General features: G+C 37.4%; 1 protein-coding gene and 1 non-coding gene across 3 annotated transcripts in view; one reads left to right on the forward strand and one right to left on the reverse strand.

Moving 5' to 3' along the window:
* The window catches only part of RABEP1 (rabaptin, RAB GTPase binding effector protein 1), a 248969-nt gene that overhangs the window by 67641 nt on the left and 153587 nt on the right, over positions 1 to 27741 (reverse strand). For both annotated transcript variants that reach the window (XM_060290445.2, XM_030861643.2), the window contains one exon: positions 635 to 763. In XM_060290445.2, the coding sequence (XP_060146428.1) occupies positions 635 to 763 (129 nt within the window). The remainder of the gene's footprint in view (positions 1 to 634; positions 764 to 27741) is intronic.
* On the forward strand, positions 13636 to 13771 carry LOC115856215 (small nucleolar RNA SNORA70). The gene has a single exon (XR_004040738.1). It is a non-coding gene; the product is annotated as a small nucleolar RNA SNORA70 (small nucleolar RNA).

Raw genomic sequence — 27741 nt, forward strand, 5'->3', positions numbered from 1 at the left:
ATGTCAATACCCAAAATGTAAACCCTTTCCCTCATCCTTCAGAGTAGATCTCCCTCGTGATATGATCTCATACATTGGCCTTATACACTTTGCTTTTTTTTAAACAACTCACTATTACTTAATCTGTTTTCCTCAGTAGAGTTCAACTCCTATGAGTAAAAAAGCCACATGAATCTTGCCCCTTCTGTATACCCAGCACTTAGGCACAATGCCCACCTCATAGTAGGTATTAAACATATTAACTGATAATTAACATTGTTGAATAAATTACATGAAATGTCAGTTTTACTATAACACAGCTAAGGCTATTATTAGAATGCCAACAGTCCTGATTTGCCCGGGGCTATCTCCCAAGTGCTAAGGGGACTGAAAGTCCTGTGTCCCAGGACTATCTAGCCTACCATCTTAAATATCATCAAGGGCAAAAGACAAAGGACTATCTGAATAATGCATTATTCAACTTGTTTTTCAATTTCATTATTAACCCTAGCCTCTAAATAGGCTTCTATTATACTATGCAAGTAGAAATAAAATCAAGATTTATTCAATGGTAAAATTAACATTGTACTACCAAGAAACTTGACATTTTAAGGCAGTTTTAGTATGGGGGTTAGGGGAAGACTTATAAACTTACCCTCTTTAGCCAAATACAACTCTTTAAATTTTGCTCTCTTTTGATTAAATTCTTGCTCAAGCTGCTGCTTTGCACGTAAAAATTCTGCATTAATTTTTTCCAATTCTGCTACCCGTTGCTGAAGAGAAACTGGAAAGAAAAATACTAGTTAACAAGTAATAACTTTTATTCATAAATTAAGTTACAAGAATAAATTAGTATTGTGGCTACACATTTGTATAATGAAACAAGTGGTCAACCCTCTTCCAAAGATCTAATATATTCTAGGAAATTCTAATTTTTCAAAAAAGACACTTCTCCTAGACTTAATACACACATTGTGAATGAATCATGTAAAGTGAAACAACACATATATGGAGAATCGCATAAGGCAAATTTCCCAAAAGAAAGCTTCTAAATTCCTTTGTATAACTGACAGAATGTCAATCCACTTACGAATTGTTAAATTTTGGATTATTTGGGCTATTTACCTCACAAATGAACCCACTACCAATCTTGCTAGCTTCTGTCTCTCTCAAGTGTTATGAGCAAAATCTAAAGGGCACCCTGATTCGGACAGCCATACCAGCCTGAACTACTCTCCCAATTTCAAGATGATTCATTACCATTATACTGAAATCATAATCAAGAAACCTTTCATATAGAAAGGATACAGAATCGTACATTCTGTATGAACTCTCAATGACTGGGAGATTATCTGGTTTTTAGATTAACTTGATTGTGGTATGGCAGGGATTGGGACACATTTTTACTTTAGGGGCTCTATAATTTGGCCACAGCTAATTATATAAACACCTATTCTGACCAAACCCAGAGGGTCTTTTGGTTCAAGCAAGGAGAGGGAATTCAGGAGTCCAAACCCCTGACCTCCTCCTTTTCCCCAACAGCAACCTAGCCACAAAGCTATGACCCTAATCACTCCAGGGGATACTTATCAGTACTAACACCTCTGCCTGATTACCTAGGTCAGCAGAGGTCTCAGTTCCCTACAACGAACCACTCCCAGATAATCATGATTTACTAAAATTTTAACCATGATCTGAGATTATCTCTGAAGGTCTTCCCCCACAACCTATTACTCAATTTAACTGAGATTATAATTTTGTAACACACAGAAAAAAGACTGGAAAAAATGCACCAATGATTTGTCTATGAGAAATAGAATTATGGCTCATTAATTTCTTCCATGTGCTTTGCAAAGTTCTCTACAACTCCTTTGATAATAAACAATTAACTAAAACCACTATTTGCTCATTCCCATGACATCTTCAGACTAGCTTCACTACAGATCTAACAGCATCGATGTAATCCATGGCAAAAAAAGGAAATGACAGCTGCTTTGAGTTCCATGTCATTAAAGATAAGGAGTCATTTTGAGGAGCAAACATCTAGGATCTTTAGGTCAAAGCAAAGAATGACATCTGGTCATCTGAACATGTGCTAACCTTCAGAGAAAGACAAGGATGGAGAATCCACTGGAAGGAGGACCGTGCAGTTATTTCATATTTACCATTTGAAATCATGAAGGAAATGGGTTCTCTGTGCTATTTACCTGTCTTGGTATTTTTATTGTCCAATTCCAATTGTTAAATAAACTAAGCAAATTTTCCACTTAACATTTTAAAGTTACTGGTACCTACTGATTAATACACGGGTTAAGGAAGGGCACTGGAAAATAAAGAAGAAAAAGCAGGATCCCTCTGTTCTTACTTTTCCCTAACAACTACATTCCCACCCACTACTACCTTCTACTAAAACACACTCACATACACACACACACAAAATGTCCATACCTTTCAACATTATATTTATATTTAGGAGCGAAGGCTAATGAATCAATAAAAACTAAAATGCAGCCTTTAAAATTACAGCCAATAAAGATTAAGCGTGTTTCCACTACTCCCAACGCTGTCCTGGCTCTGACCCACAGTTCAGGCGCCATCCACACCCACAGGTCTGGCTGCCTCTCTCACGATTCAGAACAAATTTCAACTCCAGGAGTCATGATCCCATTGAGGATACACCAAGTAACTCCCTTATTTGTTTTCTTAATAAAAAAACTTAAAATCTCCCCCCCAAATTTTTTTTAAATCCAGCTCAAGTACTTCTAACATACTGCAATTCTACAACACAAAGGCCAAAACAACTGCTTTTTACAAGAATGCCTCTACTGCTATATGTAGAAAAATCAATTCACCTTGCATGAGACAGAAAGTTTACAAACAGGCATATCCTATATCATAATGCATGAGCAACCAACCACAAATCAAACTGAAAACAGATCTCATCACACAAAATACTTTATTATTTTTCTAACATGGTGACGAGCAGTTCACAATAACTAGCTAATAGTTCATGTAAAAAACCACTTAGCCTGGCATATAGAAAAAAAAGGACGTTAGCTGTAAACTAGTGAGATTTACTGATATTAAATGAATAAGGAGAGACTTCCACGGTGGTCCAGAGGTTAAGACTCCACTCTCCCAATGCAGGGGGCCAGGATTCGATCCCTGGTCAGGGAACTAGATCCCACGTGCCACAGCTAAAGATCCCGTGTGCCACAATTAAGACCTGGTGCAGCCAAATAAATAAATATATATATTTTTTAATGAATAAGGGAAAACAGCAGAGTGATCAACTGGCTTTGACAAAAGACCAAAAGTCACTTCCAGCCTCATGATTCTGACTCAGTTCCATGCTTAGACTTCCAGCTCATATCCTTCCCTACTACCATGTATCAACATGGACAAATTGTTAACACCAACTTCAACAATATTAAGCCTGCTGTAACTCACAGCTGACAGTTATTAGTATATCAGCCTTTGTTAAACATTCCACACATTCCGTATATTGCTACCTTCGTTTGAGTAATAAAAAAAGGTGGGACACTATGTTATGCAATAGCTTCCTTTTTTTTTTTTTCTTCCCCCACCCCCCATATGCGGGCCTCTCACTGTTGTGGCCTCTCCCGTCGCAGAGCACAGGCTCCGGACGCGAAGGCTCAGCGGCCATGGCTCACGGGCCTAGCCGCTCCGCGGCATGTGGGATCTTCCCGGACCGGGGCACGAACCCATGTCCCCTGCATCGGCAGGCGGCCTCTCAACCACTGCGCCACCAGGGAAGCCCTGCAATGGCTTCTTTTAATGCTTGATATCCAAAGGGAAAAATTATTACATCATTTATTCAAAATGTCTGCATTGGTGGTATAGGGGTGAGCATAGGTATAGGTGCCTTCCAAAATGTCTGAATTAAGCAATACAGAAAGGAAAGAATAATATGGCAAATAAATGAAGGAAATATTCAATAATTCTTAGGTATATCTCCTTCCCTAATTTTGATATGAATGGGAGAATATGTAATAACTTAAAAATATCTTTAAGCCTCAAGCTGTGTCCTACTATTACATTCCTCTAAGAGTGTACTAAATTTGATGAGACACTATCAATGGGAAAAGAAAAAAAATACAGTCTAGATCAAATACTACTACAATCAGAATCTTTTTGTTTAAAAATGTTCAAGATCCAAGAAAACACCTATTTCAAGGAAAAAAGCATAACTCCAGTGGAACAAAAGAATCTGAACAGTTCCTGAAACTCAGAAGTCTTAACCTGTGTATCACTGGCTTTTAAAATGAAACTGTTGGGCTTCCCTGGTGGCGCAGTGGTTGAGAGTCCGCCTGCCGATGCAGGGGACACGGGTTCGTGCCCCGGTCCAGGAAGATCCCACATGCCGCGGAGTGGCTGGGCCCGTGAGCCATGGCCGCTAAGCCTGCGCGTCCGGAGCCTGTGCTCCGCAACGGGAGAGGCCACAACAGTGAGAGGCCCGCGTATCGCAAAAAAAACAAAAACAAAAAAAAACAAAGTAAAATGAAACTGTTAAGTATGGTAGGTATGTACACCCATCCAATGGAATAATATCAAGTCGGAAAAATTACATTAAACGATTAAGACACAAAATTAGATATAATATGATCTTTGGAAAATATATGTATTAAAAAAAGACTGGCAAGAATATGCCAAATTATATTCAGAGTGGTTGCCTTTCTGAATCAAAGCATAATTAAAAGGATAAATTAGGGACTTCCCTGATGGTGCAGTGGTTAAGAAGCTGCCTGCCAAAGCAGGGGACACGGGTTCCATCACTGCTCCAGGAAGATCCCACATGCCACAGAGCAACTTAAGCCCATGCGCCACAACTACTGAGCTTGCCCTCTAGAGCCCATGAGCCACAACTACTGAAGCCCGCGCGTCTAGAGCCCATGCCCCACAATAAGAAAAGCTACCGCAATGAGAAGCCCGTGCACTGCAACGAAGAGTAGCCCCCGTTCGCCGCAACCAGAGAAAAAGCCCACAAGCAGCAACGAAGATTCAATGCAGCCAAAAATAAATAATTTTCTTTAAAAAGGGATAAATTACATTGATTGGGTTTAAATTAAAAGATAATAAGGTGCTTCATCTTTTTTTTTAGTTTTACTGATTATAATTTTATCTTATTGCTCCATCTCAATCTCTTTGCTCATAAAAAGTGCATATAACTTACTTCAGTGGTCTTAAAATATTTTAACACACTATATAGTCATTTTTTAAAACTACACTTACATTTTCCCAGGACAAACAATTTGCTAAAACAGATAAATTTTCTAAAAAAATAATCTCTTCTGTTTCAAAAGTGGCCTTCCAGCTAGGAAACTACCTTCTCCCTGTACTCTGAAAACTAATCATGTCCAGCCTCTTTGAGGAATTACTAAAAATGATTATAATTTGCAGTAAATCTACCCACTGAATTGTGCTTTGTTTAGAGAATATTAAGTAAATCCACAATTACTTAGCATGCCTCAAGAAGGAAGGGGAAAAGAGAAAGTAAAGTAAAGCAGTCCACAAGCAGGTGACTGGGTTAACATTACCAATCACTTCACAATATTAGAGGAAACAGATATGGCACTTGGGAATCACTTTTTCCATAATACTAAAGATAATCATAAGTTCTTTAGTGTAACAGAAAGTTGTCAATTCACTTCATATAATCCTCCAAACTCTGACTTTAGCAACTTTAAGAAACTGCATCCTTTTACCTTGTCCATTTACTCAGATGAACCATTCTGAAACAAAAAAACATCTGGTGATGAAGTTTACACAAAACGTCTTCTTAGCCTTCATTATGTGAACCAAAGTGAAAATCCTTATTTTCTTTATTCTTTTTTGCAACTCTCTTAAATAATTATGCGTCATAATATTTCAGATAAAAGATAATAATACTTTTTAAATAATGGGTTTCAAATAAGAAAGTCAATTATTTCTCATGTAAAGATTAGGTGTTTATGTAAACGACTTGAAAATGTTGTTATAAATCTAGGAAAAATATTAAATGAAGAACTGGCACCAAATTTTAATTCAGGTGGAAAATGAGATAATTGAAAAACTAATTAAGAAGTCTTAAAAAGGGCAAAAGCAGAATTAAAGATGGAAAAGACTGATTTGGGCGAGGGGTAGCAGGGGTGGCAAGGATAAAGGTGGGAAGAATCAAAAGATACAAGAATATTTTCTAATTTTCAGCCTCCCTAGAGATGTTAATGATCAAAATTAACTAATAACCTCTAGGCATTTGCAGTGTGGAATTTTCTGGGTCTAATTTTTAGTTTACATTATTGAGTGGGAATAATTAGGATCATAGTGTTGCAAGGATTTTAGAGATTATTCTAGTCCAGTGTATTTCAAACTAAATGCCAATCCATTAGTGAGTTGTTACATCAATTCAGTGATTAGCAATCTGCCTTTTATTTATTTATTTATTATTTATTTTACTTATTGGGGGGGGCTGCATTGGGTCTTCGTTGCTGAGCGCGGGCTTTCTCTAGCTGCGGCGAGCAGGGGCTGCTCTTCGTTGCGGTGTGCAGGCTTCTTCTCATTGCTGTGGCTTCTCGTTGCGGAGCACGGGCTCTAGGCGCCCAGGCTTCAGTAATTGCGGCACGCGGGCTTAGTAGTTGTAGCACACAGGCTTCGCTGCTCCGCGGCATGTGGGATTTTCCTGGGCCAGGGCTCGAACCCGTGTCCCCTGCATTGGCAGGCGGCTTCTTAAGCACTATACCACCAGCAGTCTGCCCTTTTTTTTTTTTCTTTGCGGTACGCGGGCCTCTCCCAGCGGAGCACAGGCTCCGGACTCGCAGGCTCAGCGGTCATGGCTCACGGGCCTAGCCGCTCCGCGGCATGTGGGATCTTCCCGGACCGGGGCACGAACCCATGTCCCCTGCATCGGCAGGCGGACTCTCAACCACTGCGCCACCAGGGAAGCCCCAGTCTGCCTTTTAAAGCTAATAAAATATAATAGGAAATATCAGCAACACATTTAATATGGGTATGTGTTATTTCATAACTGGGTTGCAATGGAAAAAGTGTTTCTTACTGTGGAGAGAGGTTAAAATAGTTTGAAAACCACCAATTCCTAACTCATGTAGGAATCCATTTCTGTAACGACACAGACATGTGATCATATGGCTTACACATGAACATAAATCTAATAACTCAGTTCACTGCCTCATGGGGTAGCCAATTCCACCATTAAGAAATTTTAGATTATCCTTCCCCCTTTACTTGGACAATTGGTCATCTGTTATAAATATCTGTTTTTAGTAACAGGACCCTAAATCATCTTCCTGAGAGATCTTAGTTTTGGCCTACAGAATTAGCAAGGAAAATTTCTAATATCTAACACCTATACTTGCCCTCTCCTTTCTTCTCCAGATGAAACATCTCCTAACCCTTTAATAACTTCTAAATTCTTCATTATCTCAAGTTGCTCTCTCTGAACACTACAGTTAGTCAAAATTCTACATAAAATAGGACACACTGATCCTAACTCAATACCAGCTTAGTAGAAACATTATATCTGGGGGCTATATGCTTAATAATGTACTGTAAATTTACCCTAGCTTTTTTTGGCCATGACTTCACATTGTCATTGTTAGCCCAGAAGATTAATGTTAATCTAACACTGTTCTTAAATCCTTTTCACTTAGACTTAAGCCAAGGCTTCCTCCAACCTATACTAGTGCGGTTCAGCCATACTGCAGAGTTTCGTTTGAAAACAAAGTTTTAAGTTAAAGCTAGAGATAGAGCCCTTTGGTGCATCACCCGAGATCTCAGGAGAGGTTGATACTGATATATTAGATTGCTCTATTAGTTACAAATTCATTCCAACCATCCTCAGTATCAAATCACATTTCATCTCATCCATGATTTCATACCAGTATAGTCAAATGCCTTATTAAAATTCAAAAATAAGCCATCTACAATTTCAGACTCAGAGAGGCTTGTGCTTCAACCCAAACCCAAGCACTTTCATTATATGAACTGGGGAAAACAAGTTTAACCTTTCCAAGATTTCATTAAAGTAAAGATGATACCCATTTTGCAGAGTATCACATGCAATGAGGATTAAATATACCATCATATAAAAGCAACTCACATATAAGAGGCACTCAAACGATAGTTACTATTAACAACTTCAGAATTTAAATAATTTCAGGTTGACAACTGTCCTTAAAAAAAATGGAGATGTACATTAGGCTCAACTTGTTCTAGAGATTCTTCCTATTGATAACTACAAAATCATTTTATTTTCTAAAATGTTCATAAATCACTTACTTAATAATCAATTCCTTTTTAAGTGTTCCAGAAATTGTATTTAAGCAAAGTTATCAATTAAGACAAGCAGGTAAACAAAGTTTTGAAAAAAGTCAAAAACAGAGAAAAGAAGCAACTGTGAGCAAAGGAATGGGGATTTCAGGGAATGTTCAGTAGACAAACAATGCAGTATAAACTATATTCCAGGCTCTATTCCTGTATTTTTAAAGGCTATAAAGCTATATTCCACCATATACTCCCATATGGAATATATATTGACAATGTGAACCACGCAAAGTCTGAAACAAATAAAGATAACTTGAAAAATTAACTATACACACTACTATATATTAAATAGATAACGAACCAACAAAGACCTACTGTATAGCACAGTGGACTATACTCAATATTTTGTAATAACCTGTAAAGGAAAAGAATCTGAAAAAGAATATATGCACACACATAACTGAATCACTGTGCTGTATACCTGAAACTAACACGACATTGTAAATCAACTGTACTTCAATTTTAAAAAAAAGCTAACTATATGGTTGAAATAAACTATGGACATTTTTTAATACTGGTCAAGATATACAATACAGTTCAACCACAATTACATTCATTTTACCAGATAATTTTTAAATCACCTGAATTTCTGATTACATTTAGCCCAATTACCATAACTGTCAAAAGCCTGTGTTCAACAGCTGATACAAATACGCATGGATAAAAATGGATAGTTACCTATTCAATTTGTATAAACTGGTATTATTCTACTTCTCAACTATTTCAAATACCAAATGCCAAGCCAGATGAAAAAGCATGATTGTGTCATTTGCAGAGACATGGATGGACCTAGAGACTGTCATACAGAGTGAAGTCAGTCAGAAAAACAAATATCGTATATTAACACATATGTGGTATCTAGAAAAATGGTACAGATGATCTTATTTGCAAAGCAGAAATAGAGACACAGAGGTAGAGAATAAACATATGCATACAAAGGGGAAGGGCAGGGGGTGTGGGATGAATTGGAAGACTGGGATTGACATATATACACTATTGATACTATGTATAAAATAGATAACTAATGAGAACCTACTGTATAGCACAGGGAGTTCCACTCAATGCTCTGTGGTGATGTAAATGGGAAGGAAATCCAAAAAAGAGGGGATATATGTATATGTATAGCTGATTCACTTTGCTGTACAGCAGACACTAACACAACATTGTAAAGCAACTATACTCCAATAAAAATTAAACAAAAAAAAAACTGGACAAAAAAAAGAAAAAGCATGACTCTCACTGGACTGATAAGCAGATATCAGTCTGCTTATATTATTATCAGATAATATTGGATATTTAAATATTTTAGAGCCCCACTTACAAGACAAAGAAAGCTATTCAAAACTTAAATATCTTAAGTTTAAAACTTAAAGAAGGCTTACTTAAGGAAACAGCCGAAAGAATTCAGTTTTCTGAAAAACTGAATGCCTGTTAACTCTACTGGCATTCACAAGTAGAACTACATCATGCCACTTCAGGACCTGGCTTGGAACTCTGAGAATTCACTATCAGTGAAGTTGCATTTAATCCTTACTTTGTGCTTGAATTAACCAACTGTCAGTAAGGTTGCTGGTGGGAATGCAAAATAGTACAACCACTTTGGAAAACAGTTTGGCTGTTCCTTACAAACACATACCTACCATATGATACAGAAATCCTACAAATGAAAACATATTTCCACACAAAGATTTGTACACAAATGCTTGCAGCAGCTTTACTTATAATAGCCAAAAACTGGAAATAACCCAAATGCCCACTATAAATGGACCAATAATAGTGTATCCATACAATGGAATATTAGACAGCAACAAAAAGGAATGCATTACTAATCACACAACACGGCTAAATCTCAATAACATCACGCTCAGTGAAAGAAATCAGATACAAAAAGTATGATCCCACTGATATGAATTCTAGAAAAGACAAACTATAATGACAGAAAGCAGATCAGCATTTGCCCAGAAGTGGGGGGGGGGGGAATTTAACCACAAAGTGTCATGAAAGAACTTTTTGGGGTAAAACGTTCTATAAAACAATTATGGTGATGGTTACAAACTATATAGGTTTGTGAAAACTCATGAATCTATATAGTTAAAACTAGTAAATTTTAGCATAAATTATTTTTTAATCAGCTTTATTGTGGTATGTGTTTACAATCACAAGAATAAATCAGTGCTTGGTAACAGCCTAAATGCTATCCTCATAGCCAGTTTTATTATCCTCATAGCACTTATCACTATCTGAAATTATTTCTCTAAATATCTGACTGTTTAAATATTGCTCCATACTCAAGCAGACCCTCAGCGAAAATGGAGACTTTATGTATTCTGCTCGTTGCTACATTTCTAACACCTAGAACTGTGACTAGCACACGGAAGGTGTTCAATAAACATTTACTAAATAAATAAGTAAATGAAAAAGTGAGCTGGAATAACTAAAACCCACTGATGAAGAGGAACATAAGTCAGGATTTTAAAAGATAGCAAGGATCTAAAGAAGCAAAGGAGAGAAGAGTATTCAACTGGGAACAATCAAAGGCAAAGGGAGCAAGACAGTAATGCATATCTGTCTAGGAGCCAGCAAGCAAACATCTCTGACACGGGGAAAACTGCGACTTTCCCCACTTTGCACGTAAGTCCCAATGAGTTACTTCTTGGCTTTCCAATATGGCAGCCACTAGCTACATGAGTCTACTGAACACCTGAAATGTGGCTATCTAAATTAAGATATGTGTTAAGTATGAAATATATATGGAATTTTGAAGACTTTAGTACAAAAAAAATTTTATTATCTCATTAATACTTTCTATAGTGATCACATGTAGAAACTGTAACATCTGGAATATACTGGGTAAATAAAATACATTATTAATCTCCACAGAAAGTTATACACAAATGTTCAGAGAAGCATTATTCATAATAGCTAAAAAAAGGAAACCCAATGAGCTTCGGGTAGATGACTCAATGACCACTAACCATAGGCCTGTGCCCAGAAACTCTCCCAACAAGCTGAGGGTTTGTGTGAGTTTTAATTTACTTGAAAATTCTGTCAGGCTTTAAAAACTTTAGTGTGCATAAAAATTATCTGGGAAAATAAAAGTTAAAGAAAGAAAAAAAAAAGGAAACCCAAATGTCAATCAACTGATGAATGGCTAAACAAAATTTGGTATATTCAGACAACGGACTATTATATGTCCAAAAAAGGAATGAAGTTACAAGACAAGTTACAAGATGGATGACCCTTCAAAACATTATGTTAAGTGAAAGAAGCCAGACACCAAAGGCTACATATTGTATGATTCCATTTATATGTAATGTCCAGAAAAGGAAAATCCATAGCAACTAAAAGATTAGTGGTTTTGAGTTAAAACCACTAATTAATTAATGGTTTTAATTAAATTAAATGGTTTTAATGGTTTTAATTTAATTAAAATTATTTTGCTATATGAATTAAATCTGAATAAAGCTGTTATTTTTTTAAATTTATTTCACCTGTTTCTGTATTTGGAAGTGTTTGTTTTGATTTTTTTTACTTTTTTAATGTGGCTGCTAGAAAAAACTTAAGTTACACCCTTTGGCTCACACTACATCTCTACTGGACAGCACTGTCCTAGAGAGCTTATGGTGGGGGGTGATACCCTGGATATTTTGAGCTCTCAGTTTTACCTCTATTTTTCTTACACTCTCCATTTTTCCCAATTTGCCAGCCTGCTTCAAGTATCACCATACTTCAGGGCCAACTTATACACTAAGATCAGTCATCTTAAAACACTAGATTCCCTTTTCCCCTGTGCTTTTACAGTTAGCACAGTGTTACTCTACTATAGTATGCAGATTGTTGCTGGTCTAATAAGATAAGGAGTTTGTGTAAGAACATAAAATCAACTAAGACCCTAAGCACATTGCTCAGTTCATCGGGCATTTTCTGATGAAGGAAGCAGTACACTAATTTACATTCTGGTGCAAGTTCTTTCTCCCCTTGCAGAGCACTGCTATAGTAGACAACTGTCATATCCACGGCTGCCCATCATTTTTTAGTCTTTCTACATTTAAAGACATTCCATTTTATGAGTTTCAGCTCTCCAAAACAGAATTCAAACACAAATTCCCAGTCTCGCTTGAAACCAGAATGCAAGCATGTCACCTAAGGCTCTCCAATCAGACACACACAATTGCAACTTCAGTTCAGAATTGAGCAGTGTAAAGAAACAAGGTTCCATTCTTGCTGCTGTAAGGCTTTCAGTAGCTTCCCAGCGGTTAGTCCAGTTCCTGAAGCAGAAACAGCATCAGTGAAAGTAGCAATAGCAACTGTATTATAATGGAGCTTCATACGCTCCTCAGCACCAGAGAAAACAGTCTTGCCTGTCAGGCCAGTTCTGTGGCAGCTTTTAGCCAGAGACAGCAGTGATTCTCAAAGTGTGCTTCTGAGACCACAGAATCACTATCACCTGGGAACATGTTAAAAGTGCAAATTCTCAGACCCCATCCCAGACCATCTTGATTCAGAAATTCTGGGTGTGGGGCCCAGAAATGTGCTTTAATAAGCTCTTGAGATGCATGCTAGAGTTTGAGAACCAACGGCCTACAATCTATGTCTCCCCGCTTTCTCAATGACTCTGTAAACTACTTCACATCTTCTCAAAAATTCCTTTTATGCTTAAACCAGACAAAATGTTTTGTCTGCAACAAAAAACACTAAGTGAAACATACCATATTGTCACTCCCATCACCATTCTCTTAAAAACTGCTCATAGAATTCTAGACACTGATTAAAAGAAAAAATCCACAAAGGTTAACATTGGTTAGAAGATAGAAAAAACTCTAGAAAATCTGCTTATAATCAACCCGGTTGATTTATTTCATGACAGTACGTGGAGGCACATACTGACTTCCTTCCGAAGGATACCAGTATGGAAAGGCCAGGGAGGGAGGGAGAGAAACTTCAGTTTCTTGAAACTGTAACAAACACTACCCAGCAGGGATGATCAAGGCTAGCATCAACACAGATAACACTGATAAGCCACGCTGATAGTATGCATCCTTGATATGATGCAACAAAAGTGGCACTCTACCTGTGTGGTCTCCTCCCCAAAACCCACAATTCCAGTCTATTCATGAGAAAAACATAAGCCAGATCCCAACCGACGGACAGTCTAAAAATACCGGATCAGTGCTTCTTAAAACTGACTAGGTCATCAAAAAGTCAGAGAAACTGTCACAGTCCAGAGGAGCCAAAGTACACATGGCGACTAAATGTAATGTGGTGTCTAGATAGTATCTAGAAACAGAAAAAGGTTATTAAGAAAAAACTAAGGCTTTGCAGCCAATTAAGCCAAACATGCTCTTTTCTCCGTGGGGGCCCGGTGTGCAACGGCTGCAAACAGCAGCCTCCTCCATAGTGTATGCAGCCTGTTGCCTGTAATGGGTTGCCCTAAGAGAGCCTGGAAACAGCCCTTTCCAGTGAACGTTTGTGACTGGCGTGCCGTCCCCAATGTAGGCTCCAGACAGGTATGCATGGTGCCTTTGGAAAGCCCCAGGGCACAGCGGCCAGGGTCCACATAGGCCAAGTCATAATGTCCACCCACACCAAGCTGCAGAACAAGGAGCATGTGACTGATGCCCTACGCAGGGCCAAGCTGAAGTTCTCTGGCTACCAGAAGATCCACATCTCCAAGAAGTGGGGATTTACTAAGTTTAATACAGATGAATTTGAAAATATGGTGGCAGAAAAGCGGCTCATCCCAGATGGCTGTGGGGTCAAATACATCCCTAATCGTGGCCCCTGGACAAATAGCGGGCCCTGGACTCATGAGAGCCTTGGCACTGTCCCCTCCTTACTCACGCCCACCAATAAATTCTACTTTTCTGCCAAAAAAGAAAAAGCTAAGGAAATCTGAATAAAGCAGGGACTTCAGTTAAGAGTAATGTGTCAATATTAGTTCATTAATACTGACAAACGTACTATACTAATACATCATGTTTTTAACAAGGGATCCTGCATGTGCAGTATATGAAAACTTTGTCCTATCTTTCCAACTTTTCCATAAGTCTAAAACCATTTTAAAATAAAGTGTTTTTTTTTTAAGCTATTGGTTAAACTCTGAATCGTTTTCAAATTCAAATAAATGAATACCTTTACTAAAGCTGTTACCAGAGGTCTGGCACTGTTCACCACGCATCAAAGAGCAACTAGCCCTCCCCCACCACACTGCTCCACCTCCAAAAGAGCCTTCAAGCTTAATAGAAATGAAAACCTCATGCATTCGAATGCTTAGCTGAGTAGACTTCCCTTCCCATCTGACTTACTATTATACTCTATAAGATCCAATTTTATCTCCTAACAAACTTAGTTTTGCTTAGAGTCAGAGAACAAAGGATATAGAAAAAGCAGAGTTTAGAGATTAGTGCAGTTCGTTGAAAAGCCCCATAGGTGAGAAACAAGTCCCACAGACTGGATGACTGGGTCACAGAGAAAAAATAAAACAATGACTAGAACTGAACTGGAATTTGGTTACATTTAAAGTAAAAGCAAACAAACCTAATTTTTAAAAATTCAGCAGCACTTGGGGAAGTCACCAGTATATAGCTTGGTCCCAAAACTAATGTTCATACTAAGTCATTGATAAAAGATTCAGTGATATCCAGTGTACTCTGTTTAAGAAAACAAAGTAAAAGCGTAATTTATTTCAGAAAAATTGCTAAGAAAAATACATGCTATGCCCCTAGCACCTAGAATGTGGTCTCTAAACACTGTTTCCCACAAAAAGTAACCAGGGTTCCTTGGAAAAACTCTGAGTCCCGGCCTGGGGCAGGAAATATACAAGATAAATGTGGAACATCTTGGCACCTACTGGGGTTTTATCAAAGGACTTCCCTTTGTAACAAAGGAGTCGACTTAAAGGATTTAATGGCCAAAGATGAGATAATCTGAGCATCAGTGTGGTAGGTTGAACCAACCCTTCCCCTCAGATGTATTAATTTCCTAATCACCAAACGTATAAATATTACGTTATACAGTAAAAGATATAATTAAGTTAAGGATCTTGAAAAGAGTAGTTTACCCTGGACTATCCAGTGAGCCATAAATGCAATCATATCTACCCTTATAAGAAACAGGAGTTCCTCAGCAGACACAAAGAGGACTATGTAATGTGATAACAGAAGCAGAAACTGGAGTGAGGAAGCCAAGGAATGCCAGCAGCCACCAGAAGCAGGAAGAGGCAAGGAACAGATGCTCCCCTAGAACCTCTGGAAGGACTACAGACCTGCTGACACTTGATTTCAGCCCAGTGATTCTGATTCTGGACGTCTGGCCTCCTCAACTGTGAGAGAATAAACTTCTGTTGTTTTAAGCCACCCAGTTATGGTAATTTGTTGGAGCAGCCATAGTAAACTAATATAATCAGTAACTACAATGAAGTACAAACATATACATTTTTTTTTTTTTGCTGTACGCGGGCCTCTCACTGCTGTGGCCTCTCCCGTTGCGGAGCACAGGCTCCGGACGCGCAGGCTCAGCGGCCATGGCTCACGGGCCCAGCCGCTCCGTGGCATGTGGGATCTTCCCGGACCGGGGCACGAACCCGTGTCCCCTGCATCGGCAGGCGGACTCTCAACCACTGCGCCACCAGGGAAGCCCAAAACATATACATTATTTAAATCCATGTGTTCTTGATGATATACGAAGGAAAAAAAAACCCTGATTAGTTACCTTTGAAGGGTTCTAGGCAACCAAGTCATTATTTTGAAAACTGGTAACCAAAGAGAAAAGTAGTAAGCATTTATTCTCCATTTCCTACACCATAAGGTAGCAAAATATACAAGGAGAATTTTTCTTTACAGAACTATTCCAGCTAATAACTTGCTATTTTACAAATCCTAATGAATGGAGAAATCTAGGCAATGATCAACAGTCCTAACATCTCAAAGAGACAACCAGACATTATGAGCCTCCTGATAGAGGTACACGCTACCACTTTGAAATATTCTTTTAAAAAGCACAACAAAACCACCACCAAAAAATATAACACATAAAACCGTATTTCAAACAAACAAAAACCTGGACCTAATCACTACTTTAGATCAAACTACCGATTTAGAGGAAACACAGAAGGCACAAGAATATGGAGACCAACACAACATGGATGCAATTAGGAAATTCCAGGTGTGAACAATCTACAGGGTGGATTTCTTCAACAGACAAATTGTAAGGGAAAAAAACAGACAGGACACACCAACCAATCTTAAGGATAGCTTTTATTTTGGATCCTGATTTGAACAATTTTTTTTTTTAAGTTGAGACAATTGAGGAAATTTCAACACTGACTAGATATTCAGAAACACTAAAGAATTAGTTACTGTTTTTAGGTGATATAGTAGTATTGCATTTTATGTTTACATATATACTAAAATGTTTCCAAATGAAATCATCTAATGTCTGAGTTTTGCTATTAAAAAATCCAGGAGGGGGGACCTCCCTGGTGGTGCAGTGGTTAAGAATCTGCCTGCCAATGCAGGGGACCCGTGTCCCACGTGCCACAGATCTTCCCGGACCAGGGATTGAACACGGGTCCCCTCCATTGGCAGGCAGATTCTTAACCACTGCAATGGAGGGAACCCGTGTTCAATCCCTGGTCCGGGAAGATCCCACATGCCACAGAGCAGCTAAGCCTGTAAGCCACAACTACTGGAGCCCGCAAGCCACAACTACTGAAGCCTGCACACCTAGAGCCCGTGCACTGCAACGAAGAGTAGCCCCTGCTCAACCAACTAGAGAAAGCCCACGTGCAGCAACGAAGACCCAATGCAGCCATAATAAATTAATTAATTAAAAAACAAAAAAACAACAACAACAAAAAATCCAGGAGGGAAGGTGGGGAGGGCTATAGGTGAAACAAGACCCGCCATGCATTGATAATCATGATACACAGAGAGAGGGTGGTGGGTCTACATACTAAACTCTTTACTTTTCAAGTGTTTAAAAAATTCCATATAAAAGACTAAGTTTGCTTTTTTTTTTTAAAAGTCTTACCATTTCTGTGTTTGAGGGCTTAAGTCTAAATCAGCTGAAAAATAATGTGCCCATAAAACCATCCCTCCACCATTCCATATAAAGGGGCATTATACATATTCACACATACAATTCACAGTGGAGAACTATTAATTAAAAATTTAATTACTTCTGGTTACCAAATTCCTTTAATATAAAATGAAAATTTGCTCAGAATATTCTGAAGATTTTTTTTTTTTTATCGTTTACATAGGAACAAGTCAAGCCTAACACAACATATGATACCTCTTGGAACCATATATGATTATACTGTAAAACAAATCAAATTCCCTATGTACATACTGTCCTTCATTGTAACATGGAAAACCTAAAATGTAGATGTAATTTCTTATCTCCCTACACTTGTGTTATAAAAAGGCTACAATATAACCACACAGTTGATATTAGAAGTTATTTATCAGAAAAGAAGTTCTTCATAAATAAATAATAAAAAGACAAGCATTATATTTTATTTATAAGGGAAGTTGAATGCATTATTTATGAGCCTTTCAGAAATATCAAAGTCATACATAGAAAGGCATCAGAATTTTGATAAATAGTTATCCTAAGTGTGGATGAAGAAGATTAATTATATGTCCCTGAAGGGGAAATGAGAAACCAGTAGGTAAAAAAATTTCCAGGAGAGAGTGCTGATGTTAATGACATGGGGAGGAGGGTGAGGGGGTGTCTCTCAAAGCTAGAAAAAAGAATTAAATAACAGGAACTAACAGTTAAGTATCCCTTATTCATCAGGTATTATATGGGAAGCCGTACAGCATAATAGTTGAAAGCACAGGCTCTGGAATTAATGTTTGAATCCCAGCTCTGCCACTTATAAACTGGTTCCTTCTCTCTACCTGTAAAAATGGGGACTAGAATAGTACTACCTTCTAGGGTTGTAGCAAGGATTATATAATTTACATATAGCTCTTAGGCAAGTTATTTTATACACTGGCTCATTAAACTTTCAAAACAAACCATAAAGTAGGCATACCATCCCCAGTTATAGGTGAGAAAACATTCTGAGAAATTAAGTAAAATGCCTATTGTTGCACCGCTAGGAAGTGGCAGAGCTGGGTTCAAACACTGACCTGCCATGGCCTAGAAAGATTTCCCTGTGACTGTAAGTATTTAATAGTGATTAATATAGGACTTATAAACAAGTGTAATACCACCTTCTAGGGGTGGCTCTTTTATTTAGTCACATATTAATTTACATGTTGAAATATATATACTTAATTATAAGTTATTTTCCTTCACACTAAAGGCATTATACTGTTAGGGTTTGTTTTTTTTAAGTCATTTGTATAACTTTATCAGAATGGTAACAGTGCATTCTAAAGCATTTTGTTATAAACCAGTGGTTCTCAACTGGAGGTGATTTTGCTTCCCAGAGGATATTTGACAATGTCTGGAGACATTTTTGGTTGTCACAACCAGGGGTGGGGTTGGGGGGGGGGGTGCATAGGTAAGGGTACTGGCATCTAGTGGGTAGGGGCCAAAGATGCTGCTTATTTAACATCCTACAATGTACAGGACAGTCATACACAACAAAGAATAATACAGCGCAAAATGTCAATAGTGACAAAGGTAAGAAATCTGTTATAAACTGATAGGAAGGGTTGAGAACTTCAGATACAAAGTGAAACACCAGAAGACAGGTAAAAAGTCCCTTCCAAAAGGAAACCATAAACAAAACGAAAAGACAACCTATGGAATGGGAGTAAATATTTGCAAACGATACAACTGACAAGGGCTTAGTTTCCAAAATATACAAACAGCTCATACAACTCAACAACAAAAAACGAACAACCCAATCGAAAAATGGGCAAAAGAACTAAATAGTTATTTCTCCAAAGAAGACATACAGATGGCCAAAAGGCACATGAAAAGATGCTCAACATCACTAATTATTAGAGAAACACAAATCAAACCTACAATGAGGTACCACCTCACACTGGTCAGAATAGCCATCATTAAAAAGTCCACAAATAACAAATGCTGGAGAGGGTGTGGAGAAAAGGGAACCCTCCTACTGTTGGTGGGAATGTAAGTTGGTGAGGCCACTATGGAAAACAGTATGGAGGTTCCTCAAAAAACTAAAAACATCAGGGGCTTCCCTGGTGGCGCAGTGGTTAAGAATCCGCCCACCAATGCAGGGGTCATGGGTTCAAGCCCTGGTCCAGGAAGATCCCACATGCCGTGGAGCAACTAAGCCCATGTGCCACAACTACTGAGACTGCACTCTAGAGCCCACGAGCCACAACTACCGAAGGCTGTGAGCCTAGAGCCTATGCTCCGCAACAAGCCACTGCAATGAGAAGCCCACTCACCGCCACTAAAGAAAGCCCACATGCAGCAACAAAGACCCAAAAATAAAATAGATAAATTAATTAATTAAATAAAAACAAAGCTTCCATATGATCCAGCAATCCCACTCCTGGGCATATATCCGGACAAAACTAAAATTCAAAAAAATACATACACCCCTATGTTCATAGCAGCACTTTTCACAATAGCCAAAGCATGGAAACAACCTAAATGTCCATCAACAGATGAATGGACCAAGATGTGGTACATATACAATGGAATACTACTCAGCCATTAACAAAAATAAAATAATGCTATTTGCAGCAACATGGATGCAACTATAGATTATCATGCTAAGTGAAGTTAAGTCAGAAAGAGAAAGACAAATACCATATGATATCACTTACACATGGAAACTAAAACATGACACAAATGAACTTACCTATGAAACAGAAACAGACTCACAGACATAGAGAACAGACTTGTGGTTGCCAAGGGGAAGCAGGGTGGGAGATGCATGGATTGGGAGTTTGGGGTTAGCAGATGCAAACTATCATATATAGAACTGATAAACAACAAGGTCCCACTGTAGAGTACAAGGAACTATATTCAATATCCTGTGATAAACCATAATGGAGGACTTCCCTGGTGGCACAATGGTTAAGACTCTGTGCTCCCAATGCAGGGGCCCAGGTTTGATCCCTGGTCAGGGAACTAGATCCCATACGCATGCCACAACTAAGAGTTCGCATGCCACAGCTAAGGAGCCCGTGAGCCACAACTAAGGAGCCCACGTGTGGCAACTAAGGAGCTGGCGAGCCACAACTAAAGAGCCCGCCTATCACAACTAAGACCCAATGCAACCAAATAAATAAATAAATATTTTTTAAAAAACCATAATGGGAAAGAATATGAAAAAGAATATATATATATGAATCACTTTGCTGTACAGCAGAAATTGACACAACACTGTAAATCAACTATACTTCAATTAAAAAAAAAAGTCCCTTCTAATCCTAAAATTCTGTCCCCTTACCATACCTGATTAAAACAAATCCAGGGTATGTTTCAAGACAGATAACTATGCAGTAATCGACAGCAAAAGTCTTAAAATTCTGTATACTTTTCAACCAAGCAATTTCACTGCCAAAAATATATCCTAAAGAAGTAATAATGATGAGTATGCATGAAGATTTAATTGCAGGAACTCCCTGGTGGCGCTGTGGTTAAGAATCCGCCTGCCAATGCAGGGGACACAGGATTGATCCCTGGTCCAGGAAGATCCCACATGCCACAGAGCAACTAAGCCCGCATGCCACAACTACTGAGCCCACGTGCTGCAACTACTGAACCTCACACCCCCAGAGCCCATGCTCCGCAACAAGAGAAAGCACCGCAAATGAGAAACCTGTGCACCTCAGTGAAAGAGTAGCCCCTGCTCACCGCAACTAGAGAAAGCCCACGTGCAGCAACGAAGACCCAACACAGCCAAAAAAAAAAAAAGATTTAATTGCAAGAATGTTGACTTCTTTAAAGCATCAGAATTCCAAAACGTCAAAAAAAGCAAATGTCTAACAACAGAAAAATGACCCCCCAAATTATGAGGTATCTATACAAGTTTCAAGATGAAACCTTTTCGAAAGAGACCGTAACAAATTCTATCAAATCTACAAGGAATAAATATATCCTATGCTATTTAACCTGTCTTCAGCATAATAAAAGATGGAATGTTTCCGAATTTATTTTACTAGACTAGTATAATCAAGGCACCAAAACCCAAGGTAGTACCAAAATGTAAAACTATAGGCCAATCTCAGTTATGAACGTAATTTTGCAAAAAAAAAAGTTAAAACATTAGCAAACCTAACCTAGATACATACTAGAACAATCCATCACAAACAAGCTGAGTTTACCTCAGGTATACAAAATCTGTCCCAACATTAGGAAATCCATTAATCAATTCTGTTAGAGATCAAAAAGACCTGAAATAATCTCAATGAATTACAAAGTAAAGGAAAAAAGTAAAGCAATGAAAAAGGAAACAGCTATGAGAAACAAAGAATGCCCAATATATGGATGATCCATGTGCCTAAAACAGAAAACCCAACAAAGAGAACTAAGAAAATACTAAAAGAAAAAAGAAAAAAAAAACACTAAAAGATTTAAAGGAATAAATACTCCCAAGAGGAAATCAGAAGTGAATCTGCAAGTAAAAAATAATAAAGATGTGAGCAAACAGGCTCACATTGGAGGAAAACAGAAAATAGAAGGAGGACTTCCCTGGTGATCCAGCAGTTAAGACTCTGTGCTCCCAATGCAGGGCGCCCAGGTTTGAGCCCTGGTCAGGGAACTAGATCCGCATGCCACAAACTAAAGATCCCGTGTGCCACAACTAAAGATCCCGCATGCTGCAACTAAGACCCAGCGCAGCCAAATAAATAAATATTTTTAAAAAAGAAAGAAAAAAAATAGAAGGAACTTGGACATCCTTGAACAACTGAACCAACCTTGGAATGCTTTACTTCTAAACTTGCTACACACAAAAAAACCCTTTACTTGTTTAAGCCACTAGGGATTGGATTTCCAATTGCTATGAGAGGTATTCCTGATACAAAATAATACATCAAAATGTATATATATCACAAGTATCAAAATTTTAATGTACATAAATCCTTATTAGTTGTTTCAAAGGTTATTAAGATAAGTATTTGCATAAATATTTAGAGATATATGTAGCAGGATGTTTACTACAGTGTTAACTGCAATGGGAAAAAAAATTTAAATATATACCAAGAGAGACCTAGTTAATCATGTTATGGAATCCATACAATGGATTACTATGCAGTCATTAACAATAACATTTATTACTTAATTTAAGTGGAAACAACACCCTATAAAAATATTAGAATTTTCATTAAACTTTTAAAAGCGTTTTTTTCATATATTTTAATATACATATAGTGACTTCCCTGGTGGCCCAGTGGTAAAGAATCCACCTTCCAATGCAGGGGACGCGGGTTCAATCCCTGGTCAGGGAGCTAGGATCCCACACACCGTGGGGCAACTAAGCTCACGCGCCACAACTACTGAGCTCACACACCTTCGCTAGAGAGCCCACGTGCCACAAACTACAGAGCCCACATGCTCTGGAGGCCACGCACAACTAGAGAAGAGAAAACCCACACACCACAACTAGAGAAGCCTGCACACTGCAACGAAAGATCCCGCATACCTCAACGAAGATCCCGCATGCTGCAGCTAAGACCCAATGCAACCCAAAAAATAAAAAATAAATATACATATAAAAACCCTGGAAAGATAACATATCAATAAGTGAATGGATATTATCTTTGAGTAATTTTTTTACGCTTTTCTGCATTTTCTAAATTGTTTACAATAGGTAGTATTAATTTTATCTAAAATTATAAAATAACTGCTTACAGAAAATTAACGACTTAATAAAAGATGTGGAAGTCCTAACCTGACAAACAGCTCATACAGAAACAACTTAAAAATTCAAATGATATTGAAAAAAAAAAAAAAGGCCAACAATTTCAGAAAAAACAAAATACGAAGAAAGTATAAGTGGATATCTAATTGATACTGAGATAAAGCAGGCCTTTGAAGGTATCAAAGCATTATCAAGTTTGTTCAAAAGAATTCTTAGGCTTCTCTATACCATGCATTAGCAATAAGAGAAAGAATAAACTTGGACAATATCTGTAACAAATAAAAGACAAAGGCCAATGTCCATGAAATAAAGATATTTATAAATTAATAAGAAAATGGCAAAGGACATGAAGAGGCAATGCACAAAGAAAACAAATGGTCAATACATTTTTTAAAGCCTAATCACACCCACCAAAATGGTATCTTATTGCTGTTATAGGTTGCATTTAGAAACTTAAAACAGAAATAAGATACCACTTTGCCTATGCTATTGGTAATAATTAAGTCTATACTTAATGTTAACAAGGGTGAGGTGACACTAAAAGACATCAGCACTAATGGCAGAAATGTAAACTAGAACGAGATATCTGGAAAGCAATTTAGCAATATATAAATATATCAAAACCTCATATTTTTTGACCCAGAACTCTCTGGGAAATAATCAAAGATGACATCAAAGACTAATGTCCAAAGATGTCTCCTGTAGAATTATTTACTAATAGCAAGACCTTACAAATAATCAAATAGGCAGTAATAGGAAAATAATTAAGTTATTTTTATAACTTAATGTATAACAAATATATGATAAATTAGACTTTTAAAACCAACGTTTTTTGAAAAGCTTACAACACAGAAATATTTTACATCATAATTAAAATAAAAATAGCAGAATACAAAACCACATGTGCAATATGATCAGCTGGTTAAAAATTTTATTTGTTGATATAAAACATGGCCAGAAATACACTAAAATGACAAAATATTCCAAAGGATAGAATTATAAGTCCAGTTTTCTTTATACTTTCTTTGTACTTTATGGTTTAAAAAGCACACACACACACACACAACTTGGGTTTTTGTTTTAACTTTGCCCCTTTTTTAATGATCTGAGAGTTTACTTAAATAAAACTAACCTGAGAGATAGTGGGTGGAATTTAAATAGTAAAAAAAAGTCATGGGAACCTGGATCCTGAGCAATTTACTAAACTTTCATTTCCTCATTGTGAAATACGGATAATACCAACCTTAAAGAATTCAGAGGATTAAATAATTAATGCACTTAAAGTGCTTTATGGCACTCTAAAGATGCTTGTTAAAGATACACCTTTCTATGGGCTTCCCTGGTGGCGCGGTGGTTGAGAGTCCGCCTGCCAATGCAGGGGATACGGGTTCATGCCCCGGGCCGGGAAGATCCCACATGCCGCAGAGCGGCTGGGCCCGTGAGCCATGGCTGCTGAGCCTGCGCGTCCGGAGCCTGTGCTCCGCAATGGGAGAGGCCACAACAGTGAGAGGCCCGCAAAAAAAAAAAAAAAGATACACCTTTCTCCTTAGTTTATAACTAAATCAATGAGGGTTTTTTTAAGGTCTTTTTTTGGGGGGCGGGGGGGAAGGGGGCAGTAGAGGGGAGCATGGTGGGCAGACTTAATGTGATCATTTCAAATTTTATCTGAATTAGTAAATACCTAAGAATAGTTCAGGAAAATTCTAGAAAATAAATAATGAAGGGTTCCTGGCTCTTTAAAATACTAAAACATTAGAAAGTAGGGAAAAAAGTCATTTTAACTATGGGTATAACACCAGAACAGATAAATCAATCAAACACAATACTATTCAGAAACGGACTCAGGTATTCCTGGATATTTAGCATATAATAAATGGTGGCATTTCAAAATCAATTGAGAAAAATGGATTAAACACTACATGGTGCAATATTATCTGGCTAGCCATTTGAAAATAAACAGGAGTAAAAGCTAGATTCCTATCTCAGCCTTTACATCAAAATAAATTCCAAAGTGATCAAACATTTAAAAGTAAATACTAGAAGGTAACACAGACAAAGAGGTAGAAGGAAACCTAGAAGCCATTAAGGAAAAAACTGATAAAACCCATATGCCAAAACATCTCAAAATTAAAAAACAAAATGGGGGAAATTTTTGCTACATTTGCTACACACATGATAAAGAGGTCAACTTCCCCATATGCAAATAATTTCTTAAATTAAGGAGCTATAAGTTCTCTTATACCCTGATGGTGAGCCTGTAAATTGTCCAACCTTTCTGAAAAAGAATTTGACATTTGCCATTAAATTTTTAAATGTTTACTTATTTATTTTGGCTGCGCCGGGTCTTAGTTGCAGCACATGAGATCTTTAGTTATGGCATTTGGACTCTTGGTTGAGGCATGCACGCAGGATCTAGTTCCCTGAGCAGGGATCGAAGCCAGACCCCCTACATTGGGAGAGGGGAGTCTTAGCCACTGGACCACCAGAGAAGTCCTGCCATTAAATTTTTAAACGTTCATATTCTTTGACTCAGTAATTTTGGTTCAAGGAACTTATAACACAAAAACACTCACATGAGCCTGTGAAGACAGGTACAAGGATATTAGCTGAAGTTTTATAATAACGGCAGAAATATTCATTAATGGGGACTTACTTTAAAAAATTATAGTGTATCTGTATTATACAGCCACAAAAATGATCTATTTCAAAAATGATGACATTATCTATATCAAAAACAAATAAAGAAAAAGGAAGGTTGAGAAGAGCGTATATAGCAGGATTCCACTTTTAAATCATCAGAATACACATTTCTTTTTAAAAAACCAGAAAAATACCTACCAGACCCTTATCAGTGTTTATCTCTGAGGGGTGAGCTTATGAGCTTATATGGACTTTTCCCTTCATATTATACATTTATAAATTTTTAACAAACATTTGTTATTTTTGACACAAAAAATCTTTTAATTAAGAAATTTAAAATCACATCTATGAAAGAATACACAAATATATAAATGGAACAGAATGGTGAGCCTAGGAATAGATCCACGAATATAGCAGACTGATCTGTGACAAAGAAGGACAGGCAATTCAATGGAGAAAGGACAGTCTTTTCAACAAATGATGGTGCTGGAACAACTGGATATCCACATGCAAAAATGAAAGAAAAAAATCTAGCTACAGACTTTACACCCTTTACAAAAAAAATAACTCAAAATGAGTCACAGACCTAAATGTAAAATGCAAAACTATGAAACTCCTAGAGTGAAACATAGTAGAAAATCTAGATGACCTTGGGTTATGGCAATGACTTTTTAGATACTGCACCAAAGGCATGATCTATGAAAGAAATAATTATAAGTTGGATTTCATTAAATTTAAAACTTCTGTTTGTGAAAAACACTGTCAAGGGCAAAGACAAGCCACAGATTTGGAGAAAATACTTGCAAAAGACATATCTGATAAAGTCCAGTTATCCAAAATACACAATGCACTCTTAAAACTAAACAATAAGAAAATTAACAACCTCATTAAAAGTTAAGCAAAAATTCTGAACAGACACCTCACAAAAGAAGATATACAGATAGTGAATAACCTCAACATCATCTGTCTTTAGGGAACCGCAAATTAAAACAATGAGATACCACTACACATCTACTAGAATGGCTAAAATCCAAAACACAGACACTTGCCAAATGCTGGAAAAAGTGGAACAACAGGAATGCTCATTTGTGGCTGGTGGGAATGCAAAATGGTACAGCCACTTCAACATACTCTTACCATATAATTCAGCAATCACACTCCTTAATATTTAGCCAAATGAGTGGAAAACTTAGATCCACACAGAAATCTGCATTATAGTAATTTATTCATAACGGCTAAAACTTGGAAGCAATCATGAAGTCCTTCAATAACTGAATAACTGGTACATCTAGACAATGAAATATTAATCAGTGCTAAAAAAAGAATTGGGCTACCAAGCCACAAAAAGACATGAAGAAACCTTAAATGTATATTACTAAGTGAAAGAAGCCAATATGAAAAAGGCTACATAACTGTAAGATTCCAACTATATAACATTCTGTAAAAGGGAGAAACCATGGAGACAGTAAAAAGATCAGTGTTTACCAAGCATTCAGGGGAAAAGAGGGATGAGGAGGTAGAACACGGCATTTCTAAGGCAGTGAAACTGTTCTATATGATATTACAACGGTCAATGGATAGATGCATTGCATGTTTGTCCAAACCCACAGAATGTACAACACCAAGAGTGAACACTAATGTAAGTGATGGACTTTGGATGATAATGATGTGCAGGTTCGATTGTTTAAAAATGTACCACACTGGTGTGGAATGTTGATGGTCAGGGAGTCTGACAGGGAGGGGGTATAAGAAAACTCTCTGTACTTTCTGTTCAATTTTGCTATGAAAATAAAACTACTCTAATTTTAAAAAAAACACAACACAGTGCAAGGCACAGAACACCTCAATAAATCACAGCTTCCATTTTATTATGAACTCATATGATACAGAGAAATCAAACAAATTTGAGGGAACGTTAGCATACATCAAAAAGAGTTGAGAGTTTTGATCAAAAAATCTTTGCTGTTTGTTGC

The sequence above is a fragment of the Globicephala melas genome, chromosome 20 (assembly GCF_963455315.2).
Source record: "Globicephala melas chromosome 20, mGloMel1.2, whole genome shotgun sequence".
NCBI lineage: Eukaryota > Metazoa > Chordata > Mammalia > Artiodactyla > Delphinidae > Globicephala > Globicephala melas.